We start from the raw sequence: 20504 nt of genomic DNA on the forward strand, positions 1-20504 counted from the left end.
CCCCAAGGGTAGCGTTGGCCTGGCGGCCTGGGGTGCAACTGGAAGCATCCGAAGGTCCCGGCAAAGCATGAGTCGACTGGTAACAACAAAACAACTTGTTTATTTTAACATCGCAAAGAGTTGGCGGTCAGGTTGACCGAAGTAGAGAGACGGGAGAGCACTTTACTCAACAGAAGAAATCGGAGCCCTCCTTTTGGCGTCCGGGGGCAGCTGTTTTTATACTCTCGCAGTTGAGGGCAAGAAGGAACCCCTCAAAAGACGAGCACGTGAATGTACAATGGGCTAATGGTGACGCACACTGTCGAAGCGCTGCCGTAGCACCATGTCGAGCACGATCTCGTAGCACCCTGTCGTAGCGCTGCCGTAGCACCATGTCGAGCACGATCTCGTAGCACCCTGTCGTAGCGCTGCCGGTCGGGCACAATGACTGTAATGAGAGGATGATCCCTGCTTTCGCTTCGCCTGGTTCGGGCACAATGACTGGAATGAGAGGGTGATCCTTTGCGGTCGCATCGCCGCAGTCGCGCCTGGAAACACCTGCCGATGAGCGTTGCGGCGACGACGATCGGGCCAAAATGTCTGCCGCCCCGCCGCAGTCGCGCCGGCAAAACCGCGTGTCGCAGGCGAAACGCAACAGACCGCCCCGCCGGGGGAAGGAGATCCCGATGGACAGGGGACTGCATCCGCTGTCCGGAGGGATGTCGCTCGATGATGCTCATAACCGAAGTCGGGCGTCCCTCGACGTTTCTTGAGCGCAGCGCACAGAGAAGGCCTCGTTCTCTCGTTCAGGTTCGCACGGGACACTGCAAAGTGACTTCGGGAGAGTTCACATTTTTGTTCTCGTTCCCGGCAAGCGTTAGAACTACGCTGAAACTCAACCGCTCAGTCAGCAAGCACGGCACAACCCTCACTAAGCCCTGCCAGGCTCTTTCCCCTTTTTATACCACTGCCTAGTTCCTTACAGTAGTCTAGCATCACTCAGAACGCGTCCACAAATTGAAAAATTGCACTAGAAAGCATATCATCACTTTGAAACACTAAACAAAAGCAATATGTTAAAAAAAATCCTGCCTCAGGAAGAAAAACATCAGTAACAAACAATTTTGAGGCTGATTCCTATGTTAGGGGCTTCGACTTAAGCCATCGGCGTTACCGTTGAGACTCCCCCTTTTGTAACGCACCTCAAAGGAATATTGTTGTAAAGCGAGGCTCCAGCGCAGGAGGCGGCCATTTTTGGGAGAGATGGTCTGCAGCCATTGGAGAGGGCAGTGATCCGTCTCAATGATAAACCTCGAGCCGGCTAGATAGCATGACAATTTCTGAACGGCCCACACGAGACATGCACACTCTTTCTCGGTGGCGCTATACGCCTGCTCACGACTGGTCAGCTTACGACTAGCATACAGGACGGGGTGTTCTACTTCTCCCTTTTCCCGTTGGCACAGTACAACGCCCATGCCTCGCTCACTAGCATCGCACTGAACAATGAACCCTTTTGTATAGTCTGGCGATCGTAGCACAGGCTGGTTTGTTAGGGCACTCTTTAGGGCGCTAAAAGCTCTTTCCTTTGTCTCGTCCCAGACGACTGTTTGAGGCTCTGTCTTTCTTAGAGCATCCGTCAGGGGAGCCGCGATATCAGAGTACCTAGGGATGTACCTCTGATAGTAGCCGGCGACACCCAAGAACGACCGAATATCGGTCTTGGTGCGCGGTTGCGGAAAGTCTCGCACAGCGGCCACTTTTATTTCAGAGGGGCGGCGACGACCCTGACCAATCACGTGACCGAGGTAGACAACCTCGGCCTGTGCTAACTGGCACTTAGGAGCCTTGACTGTCAAGCCCGCTTCGCGCAGGCGGGTTAGCACTGCCCGCAAGTGTGCCATATGCTCAGACCAGGATGCGGAGAATATCGCTACGTCGTCTAGATACGGTAAAGCGAATTTTTGCTGTCCCCGCAACACTTTATCCATCAGACTTGAAAAACAGTATGGCGCGTTCTTCAAACCAAAACTCAACACTTTAGGACGGAATGTTCCCATTGGTGAAATGAACGCCGCATACCTACTAGCCTCTTCTGTAAGTGGAACCTGCCAATAACCCCTGACAAGATCTAGGGTGGAAATAAACTGAGCGCTACTAACTTTCTCAAGGCGCTCCTCGATGTTAGGGATCGGATAAATTTGATCCTTAGTGATGGAATTAAGCCTGCGGTAGTCGACGCAAGGACGAGGTTCCTTGCCCGGTACCTCAACTAAAATCAAAGGGGAGGTATAATCACTCTCACCTGCCTCAATAACACCGAGCTGTAGCATTTTCTTTACCTCAGCCTCCATAATATCGCTCTGGCGGGGTGACACCCGATACGCCTTGGATCGTACTGGCTCTGTGGAGGTAAGTTCTATATCATGAGTAAGTACAGAAGTCCTACCAGGCCTTTCAGAGAACAGACCTTGAAACTCTTGTAATAGCTGGTGTAGTTCGGTTTTCTGCTCGGGCGACAGCGGTGCTTTACTGATAAGGTCACTAATGACTTGACCGGTGTCTTCCCTGTTCGTCACTGAGCCTAGTCCCGGAAGCTCGACCGGAAGCTCTTCAGGAACGTTTACCATCATGCACACCACTGCTTCCCTTTGTCTATAAGGTTTGAGCAGATTACAGTGGTAAACTTGCTGTGCTTTCCGCTTTCCTGGCAGACTTACCACGTAGTTAACGTCCGACAGTTTCTGAACAATTCGTGCTGGGCCCTCCCACTGCACGTCTAGTTTGTTGTTTAGCGATGTGCGCAATATCATGACCTCATCGCCAACCTCAAAACGACGGGCCCTGGCTGTCCGATCATAATAAACCTTGGCCCTCTGCTGGGCCTTTGCCATTGCTTCACCTGACAACTCCTGTGCCCTTCTTAAGCGTTCGAGGAGCTTAAGCACGTACTCCACCACGACTGGGTCGTCGCCCCTACCTTCCCACGATTCTCGAAGCATGCGAAGCGGAGATCGAAGCGAGCGACCGTACACCAGTTCAGCAGGCGAAAACCCCGTAGCCGCATGCGGCGCGGTCCTTAAAGCAAACATCACCCCAGGCAGACACAGCTCCCAGTCAGTTCGATGTTCAAAACACAACGCTCTCAACACGGGCTTCATGACGGAGTGGAGCTTCTCAACGGAATTCGACTGTGGGTGGTACACTGAGCTGTGTAACAGCTTTACCCCACACCTTTCGAGAAAAGTTGTCGTCAAAGCGCTAGTAAACACTGTGCCCTGATCTGATTGGATTTCCGCAGGGAAACCAACTCGCGCAAATATGGACAGTAGTGCATTAACTATCTCAACTGAGCTGAGTTCTTTAAGCGGCACTGCTTCAGGGAACTTTGTCGCTGGGCAGATCACAGTCAAAATGTGTCTGTACCCCGTGGCTGTTACCGGCAGAGGTCCCACTGTATCAATAACGAGCCGTCTAAAAGGCTCCGTTATGATAGGTACCAATTTCAACGGCGCCCTCGATTTGTCCCCTGGTTTGCCCACCCGCTGACAAGTGTCACATGTCCTCACGAAATGGTCTGCGTCCCGAAAACACCCTGGCCAATAGTACTCTTGCAAGAGACGGTCCTTAGTTTTCTTAACTCCAAGGTGTCCGGACCACGAACCCCCGTGTGACAAGCGCAACAGATCCTGACGATAGCATTGAGGCACGATCAGCTGATCGAACTCCACTCCTCTGCGGTCTAGATACTTCCGGTACAGGACTCCACCTCTTTCCACAAAACGCGCAGTTTTCCTGGCGATACCTTCTTTGACATTGCAGCGCACGTTTTCCAGGCTGCCATCCTTTTTTTGCTCGGCTATCAAAGCCGTCCGGCTGACTTTTAGCAACCTATCAAGTCCGTCTGACGTAGGCGCGATGAGCAAATCAGTAGATAGCTCTTCTAACTTTCCCGCGTCGGGCGTTTCCTCTCCAGTATCTGGCGCCTTTAACGTTACAGACTCAAGTTTATTCAGTTCGGGCGTGCTCGGAATATCAGCTTGCTGCGCCTCTGACCCTTTTTCGTTGTTTGATAACGTCGGCCCCGCAACTACCGCCTTTGCAGCGAGCTCCCGAACCTTCGATCTGGTTAAGGCCTGAACACTAGCTTCACCAAACAAAAGCCCCTTCTCGCGCAGGAGGTGATCGGACCTGTTTGAAAATAGGTACGGGTACTGGGGTGGCAGCATAGATGACACTGCCGCCTCTGTCTCAAGCGCTCCGAAAGGTCCTTCAATAAGCACCTTTGCTACTGGCAGACACACGCTATGAGCTTCCACGGCTTGCTTGATCCACGCGCACTCGCCCGTGAACATATGGGGTTCTACATAAGACGGGTGAACTACATCCATCGTAGCGGCGGAATCGCGAAGCACTCGGCACTCTTTCCCGTTCACGAGGAGGTCTCGCATGTAAGGCTCGAGAAGCTTCATGTTCTCGTCAGTGCTGCCTATTGAAAAAAACACAACTTTTGGTGTTGTTTCCGGACACTGCGCCGAAAAGTGACCCGGCTTCTGGCACGTATAACAAACGCGCGCTTGCCTCATCTCGAACCGCTTTCTGCGTTCGGCTTCGGCTGCTGCCGTCTCCTTAGGTTCGGTCGCACTGCTTCCACTCGCATCCGCACTACGCGTGTTCCCCTTTGCTCTCATGGGTGTGAACTTCGGCCTCTCAAACTTCGAGCCAAATTCACCCTTTTGACCGTCCTTAGCTCCGCGAGCCCGACGCGTCACAAACTCCTCGGCTAGCTCAGCGGCTTTAGCCACCGTACAAACGTCTGGCCTATCCAAGACCCAGTATCGCACGTTCTCCGGTAACCGACTATAAAACTGTTCTAGCCCGAAACACTGCAGAACTTTATCGTGGTCACCAAACGCTTTCTCTTCTTTGAGCCACTCCTGCATGTTCGACATAAGCCTATACGCAAACTCTGTATATGACTCACTTCTGCCTTTCTCATTTTCCCGAAACTTCCGACGGAACGCCTCCGCAGACAGCCGGTACTTTTTTAGCAGACTCGATTTTACTTTGTCGAAATCCTCTGCCTCCTCTCTATCCAAGCGAGCGACTACGTCGGCCGCCTCGCCGGGTAACAAAGTGAGCAAGCGCTGTGGCCACGTTTCCCGAGAGAACCCCTGCTTCTCGCACGTTCGCTCAAAGTTAACCAGGAACAAACCAATGTCCTCTCCAAGCTTAAACGGCCGCATCAGGTCAGTCATTTTGAACAATACTTGTTCTCCTGCACCGTGTGCCTGACTTCCATTACGAGCGCGTTCCATCTCTACCTCGAGACGCTTCATTTCCAAAGCGTGTTCGCGCTCTTCTTTTTTTCTCTTGTTGCTCTCGCTCTTTCTGTTCTTTACGTTCACGCTCTTCTTTTTCTTTCTGTTCTTTAAGTTCCCGCTCCTGTCTTTTTGACCTCTCCTCAATAGTCTCAAGGCATTCCGACAGCTCGTCATCCTCAGCCTCTAACTCAAGAATAGCCTTTAGCAGTTCAGGTTTTCTTAGTTTGTCTGAGACATCCAGACCCAACTCTCTTGCAAGCTCCAACAATTTCGGTTTGCGCAACGACTTCAAATCCATGGCTGCTCTGAATGCTGCTTTCTCTACTGCTTACTATTGTCTTGCCGCAAACTAACCCGGCAGCAACGACAACCACAATTACCAGCTCTGTTTCTGACACTAACAAAAAGCCTGGCAAAGCTCAGAAGAAGAAAGTCCCGCACTCACCAAACCTCGCAGCCAAGAGTCCAGCGCAGTCGTTCCGCTGCAGGCAACCAGTCATCACACAGGGCTCGTTGCACTGCTCCCGGATCGTCGATGAGCTGCTCAGCATACAGTCAACTGCATCTCTTCGCTGCTGGCCTCCGTTGTCGCGATCTCACCGCTGGCAGACAGTTGTTTGGAGTCGGAGGTGATCTCACCGCTGCCAACCAGATGTTTGGATCGCACCGCTGGTACGATCTGTTGGGAACTCGGCGCTGACGCCCGTGGATGTACCTGGGTCGCAAGCCCCAAGGGTAGCGTTGGCCTGGCGGCCTGGGGTGCAACTGGAAGCATCCGAAGGTCCCGGCAAAGCATGAGTCGACTGGTAACAACAAAACAACTTGTTTATTTTAACATCGCAAAGAGTTGGCGGTCAGGTTGACCGAAGTAGAGAGACGGGAGAGCACTACTCAACAGAAGAAATCGGAGCCCTCCTTTTGGCGTCCGGGGGCAGCTGTTTTTATACTCTCGCAGTTGAGGGCAAGAAGGAACCCCTCAAAAGACGAGCACGTGAATGTACAATGGGCTAATGGTGACGCACACTGTCGAAGCGCTGCCGTAGCACCATGTCGAGCACGATCTCGTAGCACCCTGTCGTAGCGCTGCCGTAGCACCATGTCGAGCACGATCTCGTAGCACCCTGTCGTAGCGCTGCCGGTCGGGCACAATGACTGTAATGAGAGGATGATCCCTGCTTTCGCTTCGCCTGGTTCGGGCACAATGACTGGAATGAGAGGGTGATCCTTTGCGGTCGCATCGCCGCAGTCGCGCCTGGAAACACCTGCCGATGAGCGTTGCGGCGACGACGATCGGGCCAAAATGTCTGCCGCCCCGCCGCAGTCGCGCCGGCAAAACCACGTGTCGCAGGCGAAACGCAACACTACCGTGTGTCCCAGCTAACATTGTCCAAGATGTTCAACAAAAAAAAAAAGATTAACATAAGATAATGCAAGATGCAATCATAAAACCTACGCTATCTGGTCATCAGAGGTCTGACAAGTGAACGGTGTGCTTGGACCATCCTTGCAGCATCATATTTTTTTATCTGTTTTTTTCCTTGAAAAGCTTGGCAAATGTTAGCAGGGACACCCTAATAGCAATGGCATGGCAACGGCCGAAACAAAGACTGCTATCGTCGCGTGTGAACATATATCACTGCATTCACAAGCTTTCCTGGCCACTTGCTAAATACTAGACACCTTCTCTATGACTTCTCTCATGCCAAAGCCAATTAACCTTTTGAGACGTTTGGTGCATTTATCATGTGCCACTTTCTCGCATTCGCCCTAATGGCAGCTAGTTATTTGAGATGCTGTGTTAACCCTTCACCCCCCGTTTGTATCAGCATGGCACCATGTTCCCAGTTGCCAGGGCACGAGTGCCCAGGATTTATTGAGCAGTTGAGTGAAATGGGGCAACACCCCTCAGATGATTACGCTACGATATACAGAGAAGTGGGGCGATGCCTCCCTCAGCTTATCATGCAGAGCATATGTGTCAGGTGCGATACGATACATCCTCTTTCGTTACGAGAAAAAATAAAATAAAAATAAATAAACCGTGCAATTATTTACAGATATGCTATAGCGATGACTCACGAGGTTACACATTTGTAACGAAAATCAAGCACATGAATATTGATACAGCGTGCTTAGGAAATCTGCTCGAAGTTCTGACCATACTTCAGTTGTCAGGGTGGTCTTGGTTGCCTCAGGGACCTCCTCGGTACTGGCGTTGACAGTGATCTGTCCGAAATGTCCACGGCTATCGTAGCACCATTACTCGACGCTGCGTCTTCGGTGCGCTGAGCCGATGTAGAGCACTCTGGTTCCGCGTCGCTGCCATTGAGAACAAAGTCACGCTGGAAGGACTCCCCAGTCGGTAGTAAGTGTATGCGATTGCACTGAAGGGTCCGCCTCTCCGGCATGATGACATGGTACGACCTCGGGTACGTCGACGGTTTCAGAGCCTATGCTTTCGTGGTCCACGTGCCAGTCTAGACTCGGATGTCATCACCTTCGTAGTGCTGCCAGTGACTATGCAGAGGTTTGAAGCTGATGGTGCTTGAGAACGTGGTGGGCTGGTCCACATTGGAAGGCAGGCAGCAGTGTTTGTAGTTGGTGGCCTTGGAGGGTCTCTGCTGGCATCTGGCCACACTGCAAGGGAGAAGTCCTGTAAGCCAAAAGTGCCAACCAGAAATCCTGTTTAGTGTCGGTAGTTTTCTTTAGCAGTCTCTTCACCACCTGTACCCACTTTTTGGATAGCCCATTGGAACGTGGCAATTACGGACTTGAGGTAACATGTTTGAAGTCGTAAGTGCGCGAAAACGAGGCAGATTCTCTGCTCGAAAAATTGGGGACCATTTTCTCCATTGGAATGCCATAATAAGCAAACATAGCACTAGTTGGGTCAACGACGGTCCTGGCTGTTGTGCCTCGGCGGCATTCTACTTCTGGGAAGTTAGACAAGGCGTCATGGACGCACAGGTAGGACTTGCCACCGTAGTGGAAGATGTCGATTCCTACGTGATATCAAGGCTGGTCTGGAACCAGATGCATCATAAGTGGCTCCTTCGGCTGGGTTGCATACTTTTTGCATGCAGCGTACTTCTGAGCAAACACCTCAATTTCCGAGTTTATGCCAGGCCATAAGATGAGACAACGAGCCCTAGCTTTACATTTGCCAATTCCTAGAGGACCTTCGTGAGCCCTGTGCAAAGTCTCACCTCATACTGCTTGGCATTACAACCTTGCACCCCTTGAACAGGACACCTTTAATATGACACAGCTCGGATGAAAAGGGTTTCAGTGGACCATCTATTGGTTCATTTGTTATTAAGTTTTGCAGGACCACTTTCAGGTAACTATCCTTGGCTGTTTTTGTGGCGAGATGCTTCCATGTTTCGTTGCTGATAAGTGAAGGTACCGTACTCACGGTGTCCACTTCTACATCAGCGGTGCCAACAGCGTCTGTGCCCCGATTGCTGGGTGCTCGAGACAGCATGTCTGCGAGCACGAGCTGTTTTCTTGGAATGAATTGCAGGTTGAAGTCATATCTTAGCAATCGCAAAAAAAAGCGCTGCAGCCTGGGTGGCATGTCACCTTCCTTACGGATAGCAATCAGAGGGCGATGGTCGGTCTGAATGACGACCTTACGGCTGTACACAAAATGGTCGAATTTTTCTGAGCCGTATGTAATCACCAGTGTATCTTTTTCTATTTGCGAATAGGGTCTTTCCGCTTCTGAGAGTGTTCTTAATTCATACGCGACTGGTTTCCATGTGCCAATGTAGATATGTGAGAGTGCGGCACCTAGGCCACTGCGTGACACGTCACATGAGACTTTTGTTTCTTTTGCTGGATCGAACACTGGCAGTAACAGTTGGCTACCTCTGTGGCATATCTGACACCATTCTTCCGCGTGGTTCGATGTCCATTCAAACACCGTGTCTTTCTTGATTATGCTGCGCAAAAGCTTCGTCTTTTCTGCCAGTGTTGGAATAAACTTGCCAAAATAATTTACAACACTGAGTATTCTCTGCGTGGCTTGTTTGTCTTGTGGCTCTGGAACCTGCAGCATAGACTGAACAAGGGAAGAACTCGGCCTGATTCCTTCTGCAGAAATTATGTCCCCTAGGAAGTCTATTTTGTTGACTCCGACAATGCATTTGTCAGGGTTGAATGTTAGCCTTGCTATTTCTGCAATCTTTAGCGCCAACCTGACTCGTTCGTCATGCTCTTGCCTTGATGAGCCACACACTAATATGTCATCGACATATACGTTCATTCCTGGTATAGTCTCAAAAATATCGTTTAGGGCTTTTTGGAACACTTCCGATGCTGACGACATGCCGAAAGGCAATCGGAGAAAATGGTAGCAACTGAAACACATCGCGAAAGGGCAGATTCTCTATGTTTCATTGTGCACCGGAATCTAGTAGAACCCTGAATTAGCATCTAGGTGCATGAACACTTTAGCTCCTGTGAGCTCGGATTCTGTATCTTCTCGTCTTGGCATTTCAAAGTGTTCTCGTTTAATGGCCTCGTTTATCTTACGCGGGTCCATGCACATGCATAGTTTACCGTTTTTCTTGCGCCCAGTGACGAGAGGGCTCACGCATTCTGTAGGCTCAGTCACCTTCGTGGTTATGCCTTCCCGCTCCATGCGCTCCAGCTCATCTTGAAGCTGCTCTTTCAAGGCCAGTGGTAATCGATGCACTGGCTGGACGACTGGCAGTGCTTCATCAGGCAGGACCATGCAATAGTGGCGCTGGATACAGCCTATATCAGAAAAAAGGCGGCAAAATTCTTTCACAACTTTTTCTGAACTGCGTTGCGATATACTGTGTACTTGTCGGGATACTAGCTCCAGGGTCTCGCACGCCTGCAGACCAAGAATTGCTTGGCCTCCCTTGCGGACAATGAAAAAATCCGCAGTGAAAGCGGATTTCTTCTTGCCTTACGGTTCCCAAATGCTTGATTTCACTTCCACCGTAGGATCGCAACACTGCACTGCTAGGCTTTAACTGTGGCTACGGGTTCATCTCTGCGTACAGTGTTAATGCTAGCAGATTGGCCTGCGATCCAGTATCTATTTTAAGATCAATCAGTTTTCCTCCAACCTTCGCTTTCACCGTCCAGTCTAGTCGGCTGGTCCTGTTTCCGATAGTGAGAATTTCAAAATCATCTTCACTACCCCGCAACTCGCCTACTTGTGGTTTTGCCTTGCAACATATAGCAAAGTGGTATTTTTCCTTGGCATGCACGACATGTTCATCCATATGGTGAGAATTTTCGTGGTGCATGTACCTTTGCACACCTTTGACATTTATAATGTTTGCGCTGCTTTACTTTCGAAGCACCACTTGTCTTGTGCATTGCGTTGACTTGCTTTTGTTCTTGCATCCAAATTGCCTGGTTTGCTGGTGCTACTTCAGCTGCCTTGCACAGTTCCTCTGCCTTTTGCAGCGTTAACTTGTTAGAAAGAAGTTTCTCTCGAGTCTTAGTGTCGTTTGTGCCGAAAGCAATTTGGTCTCTGATCATTGACTCTGCTAGCCTACCAGAGTTACACGCTCATGCCTTAGATATCTTAAAGGGACAGTAAAGGCAAATATTAAATCAAGCTAAAGTGATAGATTAGTGTACGAGAATCTCTAACGTATCAATATTATCATGAAGAGAGCCTTAATACTCGAGAGATTGAGGCAAATGCAGGACATGATTAGAGACTCCTCCGGGACATTCAAGCACTTTCCCGATGACGAAAGCACTTAATGAGAGCAGCATTCCGGGCAAGTTGGTAATCCATTGCTTAAATGATATTGCGCGACATAAAAAACGACACGGACGTGAAAGAAGACGACACACCAAGCGCTTGGTGTGTCGTCTTCTTTCACGTCCGTGTCTTTTTTTATGTCGCGCAATATCATTTAAGCAACGAAACCACTCCTCAGTTAAATTTTGTCGCTAGTACCCACCACTCGTTGCAAAAATCATCCTTGTATTGTATTATAAGATGAAATAAAATGCTACATGTCCAATTCTATTTCACCTTTAGAAAAAATAACTCATTGAAATTACCCTTGACAACGACGCGAGCGGTCGGAAGGTTTCGTTTTCGCTCGACTCTGCACTGTCCACGCTTTCGTATTTCAGTAGTTTCGTTGTTGCGTATTGCTGTGCTCGTTTTGCTCGCAAAACGCGCCCAAAAAGCAGCTGCAGCGGCGAATCTACCACTCTGGCTTTATCGGTGTTGGCTCGGTACTGCTGTCTGTTGGGCACTGTTTTACTAACCGACGGCAGCAAAGGGCGGTGATGGTGTATGCAACATCACCACTCCCCCGATTGGGTGGCGGGAGATTTGAAATTCGAAAAAGGTATTCGGAACCTTCAGATGCAATTTTCTCGTAAACTAAGTCTTTTCTTGGTGCGAAACAGGCATTGCGAGGTTTCTGGAATGGTACTTAAATAGTCCACGTCGACTTTAGTGTCCCTTTAAGAAATGTTCAAAAGGCTCACCTGGCTCTTGCATTCAGCTAGGAAACAGGTAGCGCTTATGTACCTCATTGACTTGTGACCCGAAGTATTCGTCAAACTTCTTGATTACTACGTCAAAACCATCCTTTGACTCATCTTCTGCGAACCTGAAGGTGTATACCTTGATGGCTTCCTCTCCAGTAACGCTCAGTAGCAATGCAGTTTTCGTCGATGCTTCTCGTTTCTTACTCGCTGGTTCCGTTGCAGTCAGGAATAGTTGAAACCGTTGCTTAAACAGCCACCAGTGCTTGCTTATGTAACCGTCCAACCACAACGGCTTCGGTGGCGTTATGAAATCCATGGTGGCAGCCTTCATTCTGCGCCTGCTATCCTTCAGACGAGTGGATGAGGGCACGGGCAAGACACTTCTGACGCCATGTATCAGCCTGGCACCATGTTCCCAGTTGCCAGGGCACAAGTGCCCATGATTTATTGAGCAGTTGTTTTGTACAGTGAAATGGGGCCCTCAGATGATCATACTATGATATACAGAGAAGTGGGACGATGCCCCCTCAGCTTATCATGCATAGCACACATGTCAGATGTGATACGATACACCGTTGACGAGTATAGTTGTCATAAAATTTTCTACCAATATAACGAATAACGACTATAGTCATCATGAACAGAATTTGTCACACAGTGAACCTATGGTGGTTGTACTCATCCTATAGAACTTAGTTGTGATTCCTGACACTAGGTGGCCACACTTGTCCATGTTGTGCCATTTGTGTCTTGGCTTTCATTATATGGCTGCCTCTGACACCCCTGCGTAAAGCATGGCTGCCTCCTTGAAGCGAGGCAGTGAAATTGCACATAAAAGAAAGTATTTTGACGACTCCTCATTAGACCACAGCTCTGTAGAATTTTGCTCGGAAATGGAAAATGATGTGTTCTCATCTGAGGTGTCTGACGATGATTATTCTATTGATGGTCCGGAGGAGCTTGCGGCTGCCTGTGAGTCTGCCATACGAAGGCGGCCTACTAACTGTTTTAGGAGCTGCATAAAGGTAGCCACTATTCATGTGCATGTTTTTGCAATGTTTCGGTTATTTTTTCTTCATATTCCCTTATTTCATAGTGTATCGAGCCCTGCAAAATGCTTTTTTGCAAGACACTAGGGCCATGCAGTGAAGCCTTCTTCAACCTATCTTACACAATTTGTGACATAAAGGTACCCTATTGAATTGAAATAATGGTGCCGTTTTATTCAGAAAAAGAAAAAGCTCTACAAACTGAGTGAAAAAAAAAACAATTCTGGCAGATTCGGTACAATTTTCTTCTTTTTTTAGCGGTAGGGAAAGGGTTAAACTGCATCACCTTTGGAATCAGTCCACACTCCCCAGTTCTTTCCTCATTGCAGCTAATGTTGCATAGAAGCTGTGGGACATTCTTCCACCTTTGGAATCAGTCCAGGTCAAACATATTTTAACCTTTCTTCACTAGAGTACAGTGTAGACTCATTTAAGGGCCACACTTTTTTTCACAATTTTGGTGAGGTACGGCCCTTGCATGGGATCTGGTCATTTTGTCTAATATTTCAGACTGCGAGTATGAAATCTGTCGTAATTCTCCATGAAAATTGTCTTTTTCAAAATGAACCCATTAATTCATTCATGCACACTGCACGCTTGGCCGCTTGTCTTCGTTATCACTCCCACTGCTATTGCTGCTACGCTATCACTCCTATGCAGGAGCACGGAGAAGCTGATCATGGCCACACCTCAGGTGTCACAGGTCAAAGCGTTGCTTTTGGCATCTAGTAGTGGCATGCAGCATCTGTACACTGAATGTGCTTGCTGCTCAGTTGGAATTCTTGTTCCAAATTTCGGGATGCCAAGTTGATGACAAATGCCATTGTATTTTTAACCTAGATCACATGGAATAGGCATTGGTACATATGATTGTGCAACATTGATTTGCAGACTACATCGTAATTTGTTTCTCTCACTTGCACTCCTCCAGCACTTGTGTAGAACCCAACAAAGGGCATTTTGTAAATTCTTGTCGAACAACCGGAGTAGAAATCATGCAGTCACCGTCATACAATTGCAGTCACCATAGTCGTCTTGTTGCTGTTATCATACACACACGTTTCACACATGCAAGCGGTCACCTTACACAAATACGTTGGTCTCCCTGGTAACACTCTCCAAAGCCCCAAATGATGCTGGGTAGCCAGGTACCTGCAGAAGTCTTCACATTACATTGATTCCCACAGTGCGTGGGATCCGTATAATCTTTATTGCATATTAATTTAATTCTTAATTAAACATGCAGCTTAAACCTGCTTTAATAAAACATCAAAGGAAGTATGAAGACTTCCTTTTGTGGGGATTTCATTGTGGTTATTTCACTGGGCCATCTATATCATACATTGCTGGAAAATGAATGAGGTTACTTTTTTCGCTTCATGTCTCGGTATCCAGCTCTACATTATCATTATCGTTATCAGAATTATGAGAAGACAGTGGTAGAAAGCTGTACCATTCAATCATACTGAGTTTTGCATGAATAGGAGTGTCAGATATACACAACCCTTTCTACTAAACTGCTGGCTAATCTCCACCCATATTTCACTCAGAGGCACCGCTTTGCATGAAGTTCAGTTTAGTACCACATATTCTGGTCAGGCTATGGTGAGCACCGTGTTTTTTGCCGTAGTCGTGACAAATGGGACTGTTTTGCTACAGCAGTATTTAAAATTTTTGAATCGCATAGCCACAAACAACGCCCACTTCAGATTTATTGTAGACAAAACTGGTAAGTAAATCCTGCCATTTTGCTATTAAACTAAATGTCATACAAACCGGTACCTCTGTGTGAAATATGGGCAGAAATCAGCCAGCAGTTTAGAAGGAAGGATCATACACACCTGGCATACGTATTAATACAGCAGCCAGTATACCATCTGTCAGGCTGGGTTTGTACCAGTAGGAGTCCAGTGGTCTTAATTCCACATGAAACAGCGCAAGCGTTAAATCTGCAACACTGTTGATTAAGGTAGGCTCGAGACAAAAAATTGGCGGTGCATTCATCCTTTGGAGATAATTGGCGACATTTGCTGCGATTAGTAATCTATTTTATAGTGGGTGTGTATTTGGTGAGGATACGCATGAAGTATCCTAACAATGCGAATCGCATTAAAAGCTGACAAGTATGAGTGTGACCAACTACAGTAGGCTTCCGTTTATTGTATCCTGACTGAAGGTCCTGACCATTGCCCATTCATTCTATGGCCCAAACTTACGTTATTTCGATTCTAAAATTGGGTTTCACGGGATAATTTGAACTTTTTCAGTCAGTATGCGTGTGCCTGACCCCTATGATGACCCGTTTAGTGGCAGCATGTCCCAGTGGAGCTTAAGGGACAGTGAATGCCTTGAACGCACATTATCTCCCGTTGAAAACGGCTGTTTTCAGCTTACCCTAGAAAGATTTTAAAGCAATGATGGTAGCTCATGCTGTCTGATTAATGTATCTACCCGCAACCCTTTTTTTTTTGGGAGAAAGTTGGGCCGCAAAGTGCCTGCACAGTGGAACCATATGCAAAACCAAAGCTGCATTTGCAGCGTTCGTATGCATTACCACATAAGACAGCTGTATTGCGGTGGCGCTGACTTTAGGAAACGGGCAGCCATCGTGCAACACATAATAGACGTTTGCCCATTTTTCTTGCTAAAAAATTGACTGCTTGTTCGATTTCTAATTTGTTTGAGGACTTTAATGTCACTTCTAAGTTAGTTTTGTACTTTTCACGCAATGAAATTGCTTAAGTGTTTGATTCGGGGGCATGTTAAAATCCGGCAAATCCTGCTAAATGAATCAGCGGTGTGTTCTGTTGTTTTTTCTGTATTAACTGCAGCACTGTCTACAGATTAGGAATGTATTTGTAGCGTGCTAAAAAGCATTTTGGGACCCTTTTCAGGAGTTAACCTCGAGCTGCTTTATCTTCTCAGGTTCACTCATGCGGAGGTTTACCGGAAGACATCCAGGATGTGTGGACAGCATGTGGTTCAGACCCAGACTTGTGCTACACGTGGGACATGACATGCAATGACAACTTGGACTTTGGTAAAAAGGTCACTGCCCGCCTACGCTTTGACCGCATATATGTTCGGCACTCAGAGCCAGCTCACTTAGTGCCAGTTTCTTTCAAACTTATCGGACAGAAACGACTGGAAACAGAGCAGTGCTTCCCCAGTGACCACTGGGGTATTGCCGTCCAGTTCAAGTGTTTGTGACCCTGGCAAGCTCTTTTTATGTAAATACTATATCTACTAGACAGGCAGTGAGAAAATGCTTTACCATCACCAGGGTACCTTTACTTTCACACAAGCCACTCACGCAGTTTCCAGCACAATTGTATAGCACCAGGGACTATGCGACAAAGTATGGCGCAAAGTGGCAGTGGCTGCTGTTTAACAATGTGTGCTTTCTTTTTTTCTAAGTTAGACAGTGTTCCATTGTGTTTCTTGTACGGCATTGGTACACACATGCTGAAAGAAAATAGTTCGGACAGCTCAGTCCTGAAGGAGGCTGTCTTTGACACTTTATGCTGAGAACCATTGTGCTTGTTCCTGGTGGCGTAGTTCAGTCATAATTTATCAAAGAAGGCGTGCTTTAGTAGAAGGCCTTGTACCTCATTGTAAATGATGAAACTCATCTTGACAATTTCATACTTCAGGAAAGTGGACAAGTGGCTCCACTCGTCACATTCTTCCACGTGTACCTGACCTAGGCATATATGGTTCTGCAGTCAGTGTATTAGGCGTGGTCCTTAGTGGGTTATTGATATCTTATAATTGTAGGTTGTTGCAGCAATTTCATTCTGATCGAACAGGAGGCTTAAACAGTGCTCTTGTGTGAATGTATTGATTTTAGAAGTACAGCAGCTGATGTGCACAAAAAGAAGAGGGCATATATTGAAAGACAAGACAGTGTTTCATTATGCAGACAAGATAGACAAACGGTGTATACTTACAAAAAGTTCTTGTGAATGTGTGGCAGAGTATAATTAAGCCAGTTACATTAGTCAAAATGGTGCCTATCTGTGAAACATTGTTCATAAAAAGAAAAGTCAAGAAACTGCCATAAGCACAAGCATATGTTAACTGCCAAGGCAGGCAAACTTTGTACCCTGTAAAGCGAGTCTAGCTTGAATGATGCACTTATGAACGGAATCATATGTGAATGTTTTAAATGTGAAAGTTACCTCTGCAACAAATTATCTTTTGTAGACATTGCAACCGTCAGTATGCGCAAGCATTTATGCCATTGTCCTTTTGCTGTTGTGTCTTGTGGAAGATGACAACAGTAAGCGTTTGTGGTGGAACTGTACACATAGCATGTTTGACTCTTTCTAAGCCATCACATTGTATGCTTTCGTCATCCTTACTTTTACCAATGCAGTTCAAAGCTACAGTTCTTACAGTATTCAGATACCCAAGTTCTTTGTACTTGTGTGTTTGTGTTATATTTTAATATGTTATCATTAGAACTGTGGAGATGAAAAGAAATTGCCACTAGGCTATTATTGTTTTCACTTTTCGTAGTTTTCTGTTGATCTTATTTCTTGCTGCTTCACCATGTGTGACTGTGCAGCACTTTTACCATTTGATACTGACTTTACAGTATCCAACGGTGACTGAAGATTGTGACCAAATAATAACTGAGAAAAAATTGTTTGGGGTTCTTTTTTGTTTGCATCGATGTGCTGAGTTGTAATCACGGAATTTTGCATTAACAAATATTTTTGAGCTCAAACTTGTTGGATGTCGTAAGCATGCAACACCTAAATGGGGTAACCGCATACCACTGTGGCAGCTCCACCGTTTGGTGCACGAGCATGACCTGTTTTGCAGCATTTCCTAGCGCGTCATGGACTGTCGCCTTCTCGATGAACTGCAACGCACATGCCGTGGCTAGAACTTTCTCTCGGTCGAGCTGGTGCCAATAACTTGCAGCGCTCTCGAGATAAAATTGGAGAGGTTTTCGACATTCCTGCAATGCACATACAGCCGACAACTGATAATTTGGACTTCACGGGGAACATAATTAAGTCTGAACTATAGAATGTCTGGTAAAAACAAATGTAAAAAAAAAAAATGTCATTTTGTTTACGTTTTAAGGCCCCTGTGCACGGAATAAGCGGTCGATTCATCGATTCGTACTGTCGATGTACGCCAATGCAAGGACTGCAAAGGCTCGAGTCCTCATGTGAAGGCTCTGGAGCACACAGTACATCATCATCATCCGAAATAGAGTCACTGCTTGACGGTCAGAGAACTTGCTCAATTCTTTTGTCATCATTCAGTTCGGCACATGACAACACCACGCTGTCAACGTCTGCAAATCCTTCAAATGTAATGGCGGTAAAAATCGGCGCACCGCAGCCTTGCAGGTCATCAACGATGTCCACATTACAGCACGTTGTGGTGGGTTCAGGCTTTTCAGTTGTGGAGTCATTGGGACTGTGACTCAATACTCATTCCGAGTCGGACTGCGATGGCACTGTTGGTGTCACCTGACGCAGCCTGTCGATAAGTTGACGAGAAAGACTTCTTTAAGCCATCAGAGCGCTGTCTGGAATGCAAACTAAACAAACAAGCACAGAATAGCTGAATGCTGTCTGAAAGGCAAACTCAACAAACAGAATGGTGACAGTAGGCCATGCGCAAAGTTGCCGGAATAGGATATGACGATCGTGATGTTGACGCAACATATAATTCAGGCAAAACCTCCAAGACTGGCGTTTGCAGTAAAATTTCTGAAGCATAGTGCTGCGACTAAGGCAAGGCCTCGGGGATTACCATCTAACGTGTAATATCTGAGGGCATTCTTGATGTCTCACGTCTCTGAGGCCATACTTGTTGTCCTGTCAAGGTTGGCAGAGGGAATAATGGCAGCAGAGTCGCTGGCTGCTGTCGGAAATATTGGTCGTCTTTACACATGAAGTCTATGGGGCCATTGGTGATGCCGCAAAGCTGTCCGAATTACCAAGCATGTCTGGATTATTGGTGTCCGATTTATCGGTCGCTGACTGTATTCCCATGCTTTATGTTGTCTGCTTTCTTTACAAAGCCATAATAAACTGGCCTGTTGAGCAGCATGGACTTCTATAGCCCATAGCAAAAAGTGTATTGCTGCCCTGGCTTCATAACTATTCTACAGTTAAACCTCAATATAAGAAAGTCAGTAAAATTGGCGACTTGCTTTGTAATTTCAAAATTTCGTTACATTGAACTTTGGCTGTTTAGGCAAATAGGTAAAGTCGCCAATGGATTTTTCTTACACGGAAGGAGCTGCGAAATTTCCTGAATTATTAGGCAATCGGAAAAAGCATACTTTCATAACAAATTCAACAAAATATTCATTTTGTTAAATTTGAGAGTCGGCAACGAAGGATGCGGTTTCATGCCGTGTCGACGATACCTTCACATCGGTGGTACAAAGTGAAACCAGTCGTGCTTATGCTTCCATTCTGCCCCTGTGGCTGATAGTGCTGTCCACAGTGAGACGGCAATATCATGAAAAGTGTCAGCAGCGGCGAGTGAATCCTTCGTCTGCCTCTCGCTTTAACACGTCTCCGAAACTTGAGGTTACACAACCTCTGGTACTAAACGGGTGGCAAGATATCGGAAATCATGCCACGCCATCTCAGCACACGCCCTCTTACCTCTAGAACAAGGCGTGCAGGCTGTGCACGCACTTAGCCTTGCTGATAGCCATGCTGTTAGCCATGCTGATAGCCATGCCCAGCCATGGCCGCACTAGAAAATGAAACCAGTGCCTACCTGCCTCCCCACTTCTTCCCCCTGTCCCCTCACACATGCTTGGTCGCGTGGGAAGATGGTGCTCATAAGTTTGAAATTTGCTAGCATAGTGAATTGATTCTAAAGGTCCCTTTGAAACCTGCATTTTCTGTCTCGTGCAGAATGGAAATTTGACTGTAGGATTACCAGCCAATGTAATATATTGTTGGCTGGTTACATTGGCAAGTTGCGTGGTAAAACGAAGGAACAGGGAAAAAGAAAATGCGCAAGGGTTCACTGAATTGTCTGTGCTAACACGACATTAACACTTCAAGGGTCATGTTCTTCTCTCTTTCAAGAAGAGCATTGTGCAAGCATCTCGCAGTGATACTTTGAGTTGTTAGAAAAGAGACAAAAATAAAAAGCACTATAAGTTTAAGTAAAGGTACACAAAGCAAACGTGAAGTGAACTAATGGTTTTGGAGGAAGAAACAAGGGGCAAATTATACTTTATGCCATGAGGAAAGTTGCTGTTGGGGCCTCGAAACGGCTCATGAGCTTTAGGGGGATCGTCAATGTGTGATCATGTTAGAGGCCCGCAAATATAGGTGATGCAATGTCAACATTCACTTTACATGGTGCCCATGTCACATTAAGTGCTCTACCTCAACATGGAGGCACGGCTGCATCAAAAAATGAGAAAGTATTGTTTCTGATGGATTGTTAAAACAAATATTTGAGCAACCAACAACGCAAAAGTTTGAGTGTGACCTCACGAAACTGAAACCCAAGCCTACGCATTGCTTTACTGTACCAAGTGTTTCTTTTTATGCAGAGCACCTTTACAGGGAAGCTGCTAGGGGGACCTCCGCAGCTGTTTTCGTGCAGTAGCATGCGATGTTCTGGTTGATATCAAATGTAAATACCACAT

At 47.0% G+C, this 20504-nt stretch overlaps 1 protein-coding gene across 1 annotated transcript in view; it reads left to right on the top strand.

Annotated features, from left to right (window-relative positions):
• LOC142585163 (tyrosyl-DNA phosphodiesterase 2-like) overlaps positions 1–17504 on the top strand; it is a 50098-nt gene extending 32594 nt beyond the window's left edge. Inside the window, exon 6 of the mRNA XM_075695699.1 lies at positions 15779–17504. Coding sequence (XP_075551814.1) covers positions 15779–16063 — 285 coding nt within the window. The 3' untranslated portion in view covers positions 16064–17504. The remainder of the gene's footprint in view (positions 1–15778) is intronic.
• The last annotated feature ends 3000 nt before the right edge of the window (positions 17505–20504 follow it).

The sequence above is a fragment of the Dermacentor variabilis genome, chromosome 6 (genome assembly GCF_050947875.1).
Source record: "Dermacentor variabilis isolate Ectoservices chromosome 6, ASM5094787v1, whole genome shotgun sequence".
Lineage (NCBI taxonomy): Eukaryota > Metazoa > Arthropoda > Arachnida > Ixodida > Ixodidae > Dermacentor > Dermacentor variabilis.